The sequence below is a fragment of the Mobula hypostoma genome, chromosome 6 (assembly GCF_963921235.1).
Source record: "Mobula hypostoma chromosome 6, sMobHyp1.1, whole genome shotgun sequence".
NCBI classification, from domain to species: domain Eukaryota; kingdom Metazoa; phylum Chordata; class Chondrichthyes; order Myliobatiformes; family Myliobatidae; genus Mobula; species Mobula hypostoma.
Window position 1 is genome coordinate 10,224,250 of NC_086102.1, and position 14,938 is coordinate 10,239,187.

The 14,938-nt window shown below is 41.5% G+C and overlaps 1 protein-coding gene across 1 annotated transcript in view; it reads right to left on the reverse strand.

Annotated features, from left to right (window-relative positions):
• Positions 1-14,938, reverse strand: part of LOC134347763 (transmembrane protease serine 3-like) — a 54,805-nt gene that overhangs the window by 18,754 nt on the left and 21,113 nt on the right. The window contains 3 exon segments of the mRNA XM_063050167.1: positions 4,652-4,692; positions 5,332-5,448; positions 6,900-7,023. Of these exon segments, the coding sequence (XP_062906237.1) occupies positions 4,652-4,692; positions 5,332-5,448; positions 6,900-7,023 (282 nt within the window).

Here is a 14,938-nt window from a genome sequence, read left to right on the forward strand (position 1 = left end):
TTTAGGACAAAGTCTTCCCTTTAATTCTCTTCTTCCCTCCCTTCCTCAATCCATTGCTTTGGTTCCCCACCCCCCCCCCCCGCCAGTTTGCCATCCATTTCCCCCACCTCACAGTAGATGGCACTGATGTTCCACCATTGTCAAAAGTCTCAACAGCACCACTCAGAGGCAATGGGTGGTACTGAATCCAGGTTCATTTAATGGGATTAACATTTATATACTTACACATACAGCATGGAACAGGCCCATCTGGTCCAACGAGTCGTATGGCCCAGCAACCCATATAGCTTAATGTCAGGGCAATTTCCAATGACCAATTAACCTACTAACAGGGTCCTGACGAAGGGTCTCGGCCTGAAACGTCGACTGCGCCTCTTCCTATAGATGCTGCTTGGCCTGCTGCGTTCACCAGCAACTTTGATGTATGTTGCTTGAATTTCCAGCATCTGCAGAATTCCTGTTGTTAACCTACTAACAGGTACGTCTTTGAATGGCGGTAGGAAACTGGAACATCTGGAGGAAATCCATACCTTCATGGAGAGGAAGTGCAAACTCCTTACAGAAGATGCCGCGATTGAACTCTGAACTCCAGACGACCCAAACTGTAATAGCGCCACGCTAACTGCTAGGCTACCCTGGTGCCCTTCTTACTTGGTTTGCCAAGTTTTGGGTGACATTTGTATGATGGTTTTGGCAAACATTATGTTCAGGTCTGTTCCATGCCTTTCATCAAATGTCCACCCTATCCATACCTTCATGATTTAATAAACTTCTGTGAAGTCTCCCTGCGCTGGTGAGGCCTCACTTGGAGTATTGTAAACAGCTTTGGGCACCCTACCTAAGAAAGGATATGCTGACACTGGAGAGAGTTCAAAGGAGTTTCATGAAAATGATTCTGGGATTAAAAGGCTTGTCATATGTTAGCACTGGGCCTGTACTCACTGGATCTCATTGAAACCTATCGAATGTTGAAAGACCTCAATAGATTGGATGTAGAGAGGATGTTTCCTCTTGTGGGAGAGTCTAAGACCAGAGAACACAGCCTCAGAATAGAGGGATGTCCGTTTAGAATGGAGATGAGGAGGAATTTCTTTTGCCAGAGAGTGGTGAATCTGTGGAATTTGTTGCCACAGGCGGTCGTAGAGGCCAAGTCATTGATTAGTCAGGGCATGAAGGGATATGAGAAGGCAGAAAATTGGGACTTAGAGGGAAAATGGATCAGTCATGATGAAATGGTGGAGCAAACTCAATAATCTAAATGGCCTAATTCTGCTCCTATATCTTATGGATTTATTGTCCTGTACTTTAGGGAATTAAAATCCAGTGTGGCCAACCTCTTCATAAATTCAGGCTGTCTAGCCTAGGCAGCATACCTGTAAATCTCTCCTGCACCCCTTACAGCTTGACAATGTCTTTCCTATAACAGGGTGACCAATACTGTCCAGAATACTCCAAATGCGATCTCACAATAATGTCTCTACCCTGACTTCGATGTTGTGACTAATGACGGCCTGTATGCTAAACACCTTTTTCACTACCCTGTCTACTTGCATAGATGCTTTCAGTGATCTGTGCACTTGTACACCATCTGTTCCACCATGCTTGTCAGTGCCCTGGCATTCACTGTATAAATCCTACCCTAGTATGACCAAAATGCATCTCACACTTACCTGTTAAAATCCATTTGCCATTTATCAGCCCATCTCCCTAACTACCTTGTTATGATCTTGCACTTTATTGTTACCTACACTGCACTCTTTCAGCAGCTTTTACACTTTAATCTGCATTGTTATTGTTTTACCTTCTTCTACCTCAATTCACTGAAAGAACAGTATACTGTACAGGAAAAGCTCTTCACTGTATCTTGGTACATATGTCAATAATAAACCAAGACCAGTAATGGATCTTAATTCTTTTGAATGTTCAGCCGCAAATTCATCTCCCCGTATCACAGGCATTTCTACCCTATCAACTCTCCCTACAATTTCAGTGATCTTAGTCTAACCACCTCATAATCTCTATTTTTCCAGTCTGGTTTGACCATACATTTTACTTTCAGTATGTGAACAGTATGCAAGACAATCTTTTCACTCTATTTCAACACACACAAAATGCTGGAGGAACTCAGCAGGCCAGGCAGCATCTATGGGAAGAAGTATAGTCGACGTTTCGGGCTGAGTCCTGCAGAAGGGTTTCAGCTCAAAACTTCGACTGTACTTCTTTCCATAGATGCTGTCTGGCCTGCTGAGGTCCTCCAGCATTTCGTGTGTGTTTCTCGGATTTCCAGTATCTGCAGATTTACTAGTTTTTCCACTCTATTTATTTATTTATTAAGGCCCTTCCAGTCCTTCGAGCTGCGCCACTCAGCAGCCCCAATTTAACCCTACTCTAATCACGGGACAGTTTACGATAACCAATTAACCTATCAACTGGTATGTCTTTGGATGGAAGGAAACCCATGCAGTCATAGGGAAAATATATAAAACTCCTTACAGACAGTGGCGGGAATTGAACTCAGGTTGCTGGTACTGTAAAGTGTTGTGCTAACCAATACGCTGCCGTGCCGCCCTATCTTGTTAAATGTGACTATAATAAACCAGTACCGTCAAAGCTGGTCCCATTTGACGGCATTTGGTCCTTAACCTTCTTAGCCTTTTGTACATACCTCGTGAGTATCTTGTGATTGTCTTATGACCATGATGTAATTGAGTGTCTTATGAGCATGATGTAATGGTCTTGCGGAGGTCACATGATGTGATTTTCCCGCCAGTGAGGTCACATGATGACCTGTTCTCAACAGGTATATAAAGGAGACCCCTGGTGTGACGCAATTAGTTTTCAGTTTAGTTTTGTGTGAGTTACTCCGTATTGCTGCATATTCGTCTTATGACGCAGTTTCGTTTTAAAGTGGAGTTCTACTTTCTATTGTAAGTAGTATTGGAGAGTGAAAGCCTTACCAAAGTACAGGAATTTGCAGAGTCGAGTAAATCTGATATCGTTTGGCAGTTTTGGAGAGGATCAACCTTTATTGAATCTTTGTTCAAGAAACAGTGACCTGCATGAGATAACTTCTGCTAAAGTAGGAAAGGTTGTGCAGTGTCTATTCTCCAGAGGAAAAGGTCAGTTCCTTTAAACTGTTTTATTTCCGTCATTGTGAATCCTGCGGACAAGGCAGGTTCCGGCTGGGATCAGCAATAACGTCATGTCTTCAAGGAATTCTTTACTTCAGGAAAGTCTCTCCTAATTGACTGTATAAATCTCTTGGACTTGCGAATTTACCATTCTAAGAGCTGTGTTTGAATTTACCACTTTAAGAACTGTTTTCGCATTTACCCTTTTAAGAACTGTTCTAGAGTTGCCGTATGGCAGTTAACTTCCAGTTAAGTTAGTCGTTTAAATACATTTCGCTACTTTTGAGCAGAGATAATAAATGTTTGTTTTTATAAAACCTGACTCAATTGATATTAATTGTTGCCAGTCACGTGACACTTTCTAAAGTGAGATGAAATGCTCAGCAGCCTCTAGTCAGGGCAGATCCTTCCTCTGTGAAGAAAGCTCACCTGCCCGTGGAACAACTCAGTCCAAGAAACTGCAGATTCATAATGATAAATCAATCATACACCAATAATATATCAATGATAAACCAATAATTAATAATAACCAATAATCATTGATCAAGACATGTCAGAGGGCCATTCATCAGGCCTTTGTAATAAGTTGCCACTTTCCTCTTTGAATGATTTATTACCCTTTGGCTCTTGAACAATTGGTGTATCAATGTAAATATATTATAAGGACATAAAATATAGTAGTCTCATCGTGTAAATATGATGCAAGCACCATCTGTTGTTTTTGTTGTGGTCTGTCCATTGTTAAGTTTATCCTGTGATGACTGCACTGGGGTTCTCAATATCACAGTGGTTACAGGAACAAGGACTACATTTCCAGAACTTTATATCTCCTTCACCACCACTTCTCAACTTCTCTACTGTTTGGTACTGTCTACAGGAGGTACTGTCTACAGGAGGCACTGTCTCAGGAAGGCAATGATGAACATCAAAGATCCCTACCATCTCTGGGCCATGCCTCATCTTGCAGCTACCATTGGGCAGAAGATAGAGAAGCTCGAGTTCTCTTGCCACCAGGTTCAAGAGCAACTACATCTCTTCAACCATTCGGTTCTTGAACCGACTGCTAAAGCCCACAAGTATTACCATGTTTCCAGCACCGACATAGTATGCCCACAACTTGCTAACCCTAACCTATACGTCTTTGCAATGTGGGAGGAGACCAGAGCACTCAGAAGAAACCCATGCGATTACAGAGAGAACATACAAGATCCCCACAGAAAGCAGGAAAATTTGAACCCTATTCGCTGATGTTGTAAGGCGTTATGCCACGGTGATACCTGAGGGAAAGCCACACAGGAGGAACATGTAGACTCCACATAGACAGCACCAGAGGGCGGGATCAAACCTGAATCACTAGAACAGTGAGGCAGCAGCTCCACTAACTGTGTCACTCTGAGGCCCTTTCTCTTGGTTTCAATTATCCACGGCCCACTGACTATTTAGTGTGGGGTGGTAAAAGCATCATGTCAATGCAAATTGTTCTTTGTGATAAAACACCCCTTAAAATTAAAATGACTTACCCAAACATTTCAGTGAAGTTACCCTCCCTGAGTTACACTTGCTGCAGGGAGATTAAAAGGATAGAAAATATATTAAGATATCAAGATTAGAAATAACACCACAGTCAAAGATAATTGAATTTCTTTAAAGTTTCTATTATTCCAAAAGAAATGAATTTTGAGGAGTTTCGCAGTAATTCGAGGCCACCAAAACAGGATTAAGATTAGCTTTATTTATCACATGTGTATCAAAACTTTGTAACATCCAGTGAAATGCATTGTTTGCATCAATGACCAACACAGTCTGAGGTTGTGCTGGGGCGGGGGCAACCCACAATATTGCCTTGCTTCCTGCATCAACTTAGCATGCCTACAATTTACTAACCCTGCTTATCTAATGTCCCTAATGTATCAGCCTCTACCGCCAACCCCTGCAGGTCATTACAGAGTCTTACTGTTCTCTGTGTAAAAAAAACCTACCTCTGAAGTCTCCCCATCTTCTTGTATGAAAAGATGGGTATCTGTACTCAGCACAATGACAATAAAGTTGAATCTAATCTAATCTAATTAAATTGTTGTGAGAGCTTCTTGACATGGAGGCTGAGGTCCAAATGATTTCCTTGTTGTACGATTTGAAGCAACTTATACAAATGTTATGAAATAAAGACACACTGCAAATCCAACTGCACATGAAAATGTACCTGAGGGAGACAACCATTTGGATTTGGATAACATGTCGGCTGAAATCTACTTCCACAAAGTTGTGCCTCAGTGTTTCCTCGATGGATGTGACGGGAAGCTCCATGGATCTTATGTAGCTGGGAAGATAAAGGGAGAGGGCAGGAAAGTTAACGGCAATTTACTACAGCCCAAACAAACGATCATAGAGTCAAACTGCATAGAAGCAGGTCCCTTGGCCCAACTGGTCAATTCCCATTAAACTCATTTACTTAGGGGCATGGGCCATGAACAGCAGCTTGCCAGAATCCTCTACCCACAGCCAATCTTTTATGTTATCCCAGGTGTAGCCCATCTCTCCCAGTGATAAGGTCTTTGGAGTTTCTATAGCTCTGGGTTTTTACGGGAAGGGATTGCCAACCCTCCTCCTTTTGAAGCCAAATTTGAGACCATCCATGGTGGAATTATTCACAACTCGACTAGTCCCATCCACCTGTACTTGGCCCATATCTCTCTAAACCAGGGGTTCCCAACCTTTTTCTAATGCCACGGATCCCTACCATTAACTAAGGAGTCCATAGACCTCAGGTTGGGAACCCCTGCTCTAAGCGATTCCTGTTCATGTACATTCAAAAGTTTTTAGTGTACGTGTCTCAGCATTTCCTCTGGGGGCTAAATAGTTGATGTTTCAGGCTCAGACCCTTCATCAGCCCCATAACCCTCTGTTTTTCAATCACCCACGTGCTTATCTAACATCCCTAATATATCAGCCTCTACCGCCAACCCCTGCAAGTCATTACAGAGTCTTACTATTCTCTGTGTAAAAAAACTTACCTCTGAAGTCTCCCCATCTTCTTGTATGAAAGGATGGGTACTACATTCTGATCAAGGATCTCGGCCCCAAATGTCAACTATTTACTCCCCTCCATAGATGCTGCTTGACTTGCTGAGTTCCTCCAGCATTTTGTGCATTCTTCTCAAGATTTCCAGCATCTGCAGAACCTCTTGTTTCTGGGTGTTAATCTTTGGTGTGGGTTCAGTGATTCCAAGTGCCCGAGCACCTCTCAATGACCCTCTCCAAGATGTTGTCACCTCTCATAAGCTTAGGGCAGAGTTAAAGGCATTAAGTTTTGAGGAGAAGTATTCACCAGTAAATCACCTCCCCTCTAAACAATAATCCAAATTATTATTTTATCAGGCTAGGACGAAAAGAGAACAGAATGCAGAATGAAGTTTTACAGTCGCAAATCAAGTGCAGACAGGCGGAAAAAAAATAAAGCATAAACGTAAGATATTCTGCAAATGCTGGAAATCTTGAGCAACACACAAAGTACTGGATGAGCTCAGCAAGTCAGTCAGCATCTATGGAGAGGAGTGAAAAGTTGGCGTCTCAGCCTGAAACACTGATTCTTTATTCCTTTCCATTGATGCTGCCATACCTGGTGTATTCCTCCAGAACTTTGTGTGTGTTCTGAGTGAGATTAAGCATTTATTTATGTGAGACGTCCTTTCAAGTGTCTGGTTAACAGTAGGATGAAAGCTATAGACTAACCGGGCAGGGGAGGGTTAGGGCTGAAAGATTTAAGATTACCTGCTGTATCCCAGCTGTTTACAGGCTGCAGTCCCGTGCAGGGAATTCCATCCCTCCCAGCACACTGTCCTCCACACACCATCTGCATAGATCTGCACCACAGAATTCTTCCCGCTCACTCGCACTGACGTGGGACAAGATTGTTAGACAGAGAGATTGATTTTGGCTGTAGGTTATTATATACACCAGGGTATAATGAAATTCTTTGACTGCATGAAGCTCACAGAATAAGCTTTATTGGGCAGAGAATTCCACAGATTCACTACTATTTTGGAAAAACAGTTGCTCCTTAGTCTTGTTATAATCCCTTGTAATTCAACTAATACCTTATTAAAAGCATAATTAAATTGTAGTTACCAACATTTTTAACTTGTATATTTTCACACTATGTGGCATTTGTCTCCACCTACTGGTGGTAAAGCAATATAACAGTCACACTACCTTTTCATTTTGCATTGGCTAAGTGTTAGCTCAGGTCATGTGCTGTGACCATAATTCTTTTATTTTGCCCTTTATTTATCTTAGGAATTTGCCTTAGTTCTTTACAAATTGTCAGACTCTGTAAAAATCACCATCTTTTCTTTGTCTTTGCTTTGGGTTTCTTCTCTCAGTTTCATATGCCCTGACTCTGTTCCCTTGTTTAAACTTCGAATAAACGATCATGAAGCAACAAGCTTTCACTCATTCATGGACTCCTAAAAGAACCTGGGAATCGAAAGATCAACAGATCCCACAATGTGCAATGGTGAATGGAATGTACTGCAATCTGAAATAATGCAAAAAGAAATGATAAAGTAATAACAGATTTAAGATTTTTCTTATATACAAAAAGAAACAAGAATATTGGGTTGGTGTGGTAACATGACATCATAACACTATTACAGTACCAATGACCTGAGTTCGATTACCACCGCTGTCTGTAAGGAATTTGTCCATTCTCCCCATGACCACATGGGTTTCCTCTAGTTGCTCTGGTTTCCTCTCACATTCCCAGATGTATGGGTTAGTAGGGAATTGGAAACACATGAGTGCAATTGGGTGGTGTGGGCTCATTGGACAGGAAGGGTCTGTTAATGTGCTGTATTTGCAAATATAAATGTTTTTAAAAAAAGACAGTGGTAGGTGCATGGAATGCATTGCCAGAGGTGATGGTAGAGGGAGATATAGGGGGGGATTTTTAAAAAACTTTTAGATATTTGTACGGATAGGCACTTGGATGGTAGAAAAATGGAGGGCTTTGTAGGAGGGAAAGGTTAGATGGATCTTAGAGTCAATTCAAAGGTCAACACAATGTTGTAGGCCATTGGGCCTGTACTGTGCTGTAATGTTCTAGGCTCTACTGTCTGAGTTCTAACTTGGCTCCAGAATCTCCCAGGATGGAAGAACATCTCCTTCAGAATCAGAAGCAGAATCAGATTTAATATCATTGGTATATGTCATGAAATTTGTCAACTTTATGGCAGCAGTACAATGAAATACATGATAAATAACTATAGAGAAAAAAAAACTGAGTGCATTGTATAAGGAGGTGAGCTATACAGCTGTTGTTATATGCACATGCAGTTCAACTCTGAGTGATTATGCAGAAAGTTTGAAGTTAATAACTCATCAGGGGTGATTGATATGTTCGTGGCCTAAGGTAGAAGGAGATGAGTTATTAACTTCAAACTTCCTGCATAATCACTCAGAGAGTTGACCAGCATGTGCATGTAATGAGAGCTGTATAACTCATCTCCTTCTACCTTAGGCCACAAACTTTCTTTTTCTTTTTTCAATCTTTTTATTGATTTAAAAATGTGTGTATACAAACAAGAGGAGAATATCTCTGGTATATATGTCAGTAACAGTACATACAGAAGGTAAAACAAACAATTTCAGAATCGCACACAGTGTTGATCTACAAAGTATAAATTTGATATAGAATGTATAACACAGAAAAAAAATGTAATTCATTCTCCTCTTATCAATTTATGAAGAAAGGAATCACCCCTGCTGTGGACACTTTCTGGAGGTCCAAGGTCCGTATGCTCCATGACTGCTGGACTAAGTGTTTAAATGTAGGAGGGGACTATTTTGAAAAATAAATGTGCTAGGTTTTCTAAAATTGACTCTTTCTACCTTTCAAACTTATCACTCATCCCTCGTGTGTGTGTGTGTGTGTGTATATATGTATGTATGTATGTGTGTGTGTATGTATGTAAGTGTGTGTGTATGTATGTATATATATATACACACACACACACACACACATACACACAGAGAGTCTATTAAACAGTTAAATTAAAATAAGCAGTTCAAAATAACAAATAAAAAAGTAGTGAGGTAATGTGCATGGATTCAATGTCCATTTAGAAATTGGATGGTAGAGGGGAAGAAGCTGTTCCTGAATTGTTGAGTGTGTGCCTTCAGGCTTCTGTACCTCCTACCCGGCTTCTCTTAAATGTTGACTAATAGTTATTTTATTCCCAATAAAACTACTGAAGACATTATCTAAAGCACAGACACTTAATGCTACCATGAAAGATAGAATTGAGTATCTGTTCTGTAGACAATAGTGAAAGGTAGAATTAGGTGCCTGAGAACGTGGAAGCACTATTAGGAACAGGATGTGAAAGGTAGCTGGTTCAGAATTCTGATAGCAGTGGCGAAGAAGCTGTTCTTGACTCTGGTTGTTGGGGCTTTCAAGCTCCTGTATCTCTTCCTAGAAAGTAGAATTGAGAAAAGGGAATGGCCAGGGTGGCAGGAATCCTTGATGATACTGTTTGTCTTCCTGAAACGGTGTACCATGAAGATGAACTGGATGGAAGGAATGACGTGTCTGTGATAGACGAGGAAGCGTTTACCACACTCCGCAGGTTCCCCCAGTGTAGAGCAGAGTAGCTGCCATACCAACTTGAGATGCAATCCAGTGGGATACTTTTGTAGCGGATTTCTAAAGAATCCTTGTAGACATATGTAATCTTCTTAGAAGAAGAGAAGAAGAGTTTAAAGTATCTGGACCAGATGTAACACCATCAAATTGCAGAAAACAGACAACCCATTAGCACATAAAGGCTACTGGTTTTAGTCATGTTAAAATAATAGTTTAAAATGCACCCAGTGCGTACTTTATTAGCTACCACCTGCAGCTAATAAAGTGGCCACTGATTGTATGTTCATGCTCTTCTGCTGCTGTAGCTCATCCACTTCAAGGTTTAACATGTGTGTTCAGAGAAGCTCTTCTGCACACCACTGGTGTAACGTGTAATTATTTGAGTTACTGTACCCTTCCTGTCAGCTTGAAACAGTCTGGCCATTCTCTTCTGACATCTCTCATTAACGAGGCATTTTCAACCACAGAACTACTGCTTACAGGAAGACTTTTGTTTTTCGCACCATTCTCTGTAAACTCGCGAGACTTATGTGTAAAACTCCCTGACAATGAGCAATTTCTGAGATACTCAAACCTCCCCATCTGGCACCACCAATCATTGCACAGTCAATGTCACCCCATTTCTCCCCATTCTAATGTTTGGTTTGAACAGCAACTGAGCCTTTTGACTATGTCTGCCTGCTTTTACGCATTGAGTGATTAACAGATTAGACATTTGGATTAACAATCAGGTGTACTTAATAAAATGACTACAGAGAGTAATAAAATAACCCAAAAGAAAATTGATTGCAAAAATCAAACTGGATAGAAGTGATGCTGTTGATAAGCTAGACTTCGTCAAAAGTTTAAAGGTGATATACAAAGCAAGTCTTTTTACACAGACAGTTAAGACTATAAAACACAGGAGCAGAATCAGGCCAATTGGCCCATTGAGTCTGTTCTGCCATTCCATCAGGGCTGATTTATTATCCTCTCAAGCCCATTCTTCTACTTTTCTCTGTAACTTCTGACACCCTGACTAAGAAAAAATCTATTAATCTCCTTTTTAAATATACCCGATGACTATGCTTCCAGAGCCATCTGTGGCAATGAATTCCATAGATTCACTACCCTTTGGCTAAAGACATTCCTCATCATCTCTATTCTAAATGGACATCCCTCTATTCTGAGGCTGTGCCCTCTGGTCCTAGACTACACACACTTTAAGAAACATCCTGTTCACATCCACTCTATCTAGGCCTTTATATATTTGATAGATTTCAATGATATCCCCCACTCATTATTTTAAACTCCAGCAAGTACATACCCAGACACATTAAAGTCTCATCATACGTTACGTTAATCCTTTCATTCTTGGCAGTCAGTCTGGTACAGGAGCCTCAGGACTCGCACCACCAGGTTCAGGAACAGTTACTATCCCTCAACCAGTAGGTTCTTGAACCAAAGGGGATAACTTCACTCAACTTTACTTCATCATTGAAATGTTCCCACAACCAATGGACTCACTTTTAAGGACTCTATCTCATGCTCTTGATATTAATTGCTTATTTTTTATTATTTCTTTCTTTTTGTATTTGTACAGTTTCTTGCCTTTTGCACATTGGCTGAACACCCAAGATGATGCATTCTTCCATTGATTCAATTGTGGTTATTATTTTATTAGGGTTTAGAATCTTGTTATGGTCCCGAATGAACAGCAGCAGGCATCTGAGCTTCGGTGCTCTAATTCCTTGGAGTATCGTTAGCTGTCACTGTCCCTTTAAGACTCAGACTGGCAATTGTTGCCTGCCACACTCCTTCATGGAATGTCTGTACTTAAAGGTCTCATGCTGAGCACTCTGTGCTGTATCATAGGAGTTCCATCTCTAGTAATACTATTTGTGATATTGCCTCTTGATTTTGTTTGTGTTGTCTTGTTTATTCTGAGTCTAATTCTAAGTGTAGTCCAGACCTTACTCTGTACTTGGGCTCACCACCATCCGTAACTCTCTCATTACTGAATTTAATGAGTATGCCAGCAGGAAAATAAATCTCAACATTGCATATGGTAGCATAAATGATAATAAATTTGAACATTCTCTGGACCGTCTCCAATGTCATCGTATCTTTTCTTAACTACGGAGCCCAAAACTACACAAATACGCAAAGCTGAAGAAGCCTTAGTGCTGCCAGAGTGAGTGCTGGAGAGTGAAACAATGGCATGTTCAAGGGACATTCAGAAGGACAAGGAATATATAGCGTTTAGTGGGATTATTGGGTGGGTGGGGTGGAGATGAATCTCTATCAAAGGAGGAGAACAGTGTCCCTTCCCTCTAGTCTGCCTTGGGAGCAGGTGGTAGATAGTCGTATGAGCAGCCAGTAAATGTCACAAGTCCTGATTATGCAACCACTGACACCCACTGAGTATTGATAATGGCTAGGGTCACCTGCTTTGTAAGCACACTGCCCAGAAGGCGGCAATGGAAAACCAGTTCTGTAGAATTTTCCAAGAACAATCATGTTATAGACAATTACCCACTTCACCTGACACAGCATATAATGATGAGGGTGACAGTGGGATATAGACTGCATGTAGACAAGTGTCCAGTGTGCATCATGGTTAACACAGACCCCATGGACCAAAGGGTATATGCTGTACTCTGCCAAGTTCCATGGGAATGATATTCAAATAAATAAATAAATAACACAACAAAGCTTTCAAAGGTGCTTAAACTAACAAAGCTGAGGGCTAGAAACAGTTGACATTTCAAGCCGAGACCCTTCATCAGGATGGGAAAGGAAAGGGAAAGAATCCAGAATAAGAAGGTGGGGGGAGAAGGAGTACAAACTGGCTGGGGATAGGTGAGACCAGGGGAGAGGGGGTCAAGTGAGATTATGAGAGGGGATAGGTAAAGGACTGAGACAGGAACAGATACCAGAGGGAGAGGATTGGCAGCTGCAGAGAGAGGACAGGATAAGCAAGGAGTCAGAATGGGGAATGAAAAAAAGAGCAGAGAGAAGAAAATCAGCAGAAGTTCAAGAAACCAATGTTCATGCCATCAGGTTGAATGCCATCATGCTACTGAGATGGAATGTGTTTTTGGTCCTGTAGGGTAATGTAATTGGAAACGTACAGAATTCACAATCACCAACATTGAGTTGAGGTTTCACATGATGAATTAATTACGTTAAGGACTTTCAGTGCGCTTTGTGTTCAGTTTTTTTTCGTGTTCAATGAATGAATTGCTAAGGCTTTTCTGAAACATAAAATGCCTCTGCTGTTTTACACTCCTTCATCCTGAGAATAGTTTCATCGTGGCAGTAGAGTTGGCCATGGACCAACATGTTGGAATGGGAAGTAGAAATAAAATTAGTAGCCAGCAGGAAATCACACCTATTGTGGCAGATGGACATGGGAGCAGAATCAGGCCATTCAGCCCAATGAGTTTGTGCCAATATTTGATCATGGCTGACTTATTTTCCACCTCGATAGAAGTACTGTAGCTAATGTCTTCCATCAAGCAGCTGTAAACAGTCTTGCTTAGAAAGATGAATGGTGATCTCACTGAAGTGCACAGAACTCATAAGGGTTAAAGAGCCCAGATATAGGGGCAGTGTTGTCCAAACCAGGGGTCACAAAGCACAGGGTCAGTCTTCCAAGACCAGTAAAGTAGTAAAACAAAAGAGCATATTAAGGTAAGGAAAGGCAAGATTTGAAATGATTAAAGGCACGTACAATATGCAAGAATAAGATGCAGTTATGTAAGATTTTCCCTTTCAGAGTCAGAGTTTCATTGTTATCGTAACAATGATCACATTGTTGAAAGACCACTGGCAATTATAGTAGCAATTAACTGGAATACCAGTACTGTGCGAAAGCCTAAGGCACATACTATATAGATATAGCTAAGGTGTCTAAGGCTTCTGCTCGATACTGTAGCAATTTTATGCACTGCTGCTGCTGCAGCAGCAAATAAACAAATTTCGTAACAAATGTGAGAGATGATAAAGCTGATTCTGATATGGGTCTCTATTGTGGACTGAGAGTGGGAAGGGGACAGGGAGAGGGGAATCATGGTTGGAAGATGGGAAGGGAGAGGGAGAGCAGGAAGCACCAGAGAGACAATCTGTAATGATCAATAAAACATTTGCTTGGAATCAAATGATCTTGCCTGGTATCTCAGACCTGGGTGTGCCACCACCCGCACCACCCCTGCCCTGGCTCTCCTCCTATCCCACACCCCTCCCGTGGTGCTCCACCCTCACCATACCCTACATTCTTTGCACCCACCAGATTTACAAACTCGCTGTCTGTTCCATGTTGTAAATATACAGTACTGTGCAAAAGTCAGGCACAAATTTTTATATACAGTATAAATTGTACTAGTAATTTAATACGGCACATCCAATTAATTTACAAATAGAGCAATTAACTTCAATAAAAGGGAGACTAAGGACAAGATGCGGTTTTCATGAACCAACAGTGAAGTAGAATAAACCAACTAAAAGTTTCTGATGAATTTGGTGACAACTTGTGCGTTAATCACACACCATTTTTTTTCCCCTAGGAAACTAATTAGGTTAGCACAACAAACAACAGGAATTCTGCAGATGCTGGAAATTCAAGCAACACACATCAAAGTTGCTGGTGAACGCAGCAGGCCAAGCAGCATCTGTAGGAAGAGGTGCAGTCGACGTTTCAGGCCGAGACCCTTCGTCAGGACTAACTGAAGGAAGAGTGAGTAAGGGATTTGAAAGTTGGAGGGGGAGGGGGAGATCCAAAATGATAGGAGAAGACAGGAGGGGGAGGGATAGAGCCGAGAGCTGGACAGGTGATAGGCAAAAGGGGATACGAGAGGATCATGGGACAGGAGGTCCGGGAAGAAAGACAAGGGGGGGGGGTGACCCAGAGGATAGGCAAGAGGTATATTCAGAGGGACAGAGGGAGAAAAAGGAGAGTGAGAGAAAGAATGTGTGCATAAAAATGAGTAACAGATGGGGTACGAGGGGGAGGTGGGGCCTTAGCGGAAGTTAGAGAAGTCGATGTTCATGCCATCAGGTTGGAGGCTACCCAGACGGAATATAAGGTGTTGTTCCTCCAACCTGAGTGTGGCTTCATCTTTACAGTAGAGGAGGCCGTGGATAGACATGTCAGAATGGGAATGGGATGTGGAATTAAAATGTGTGG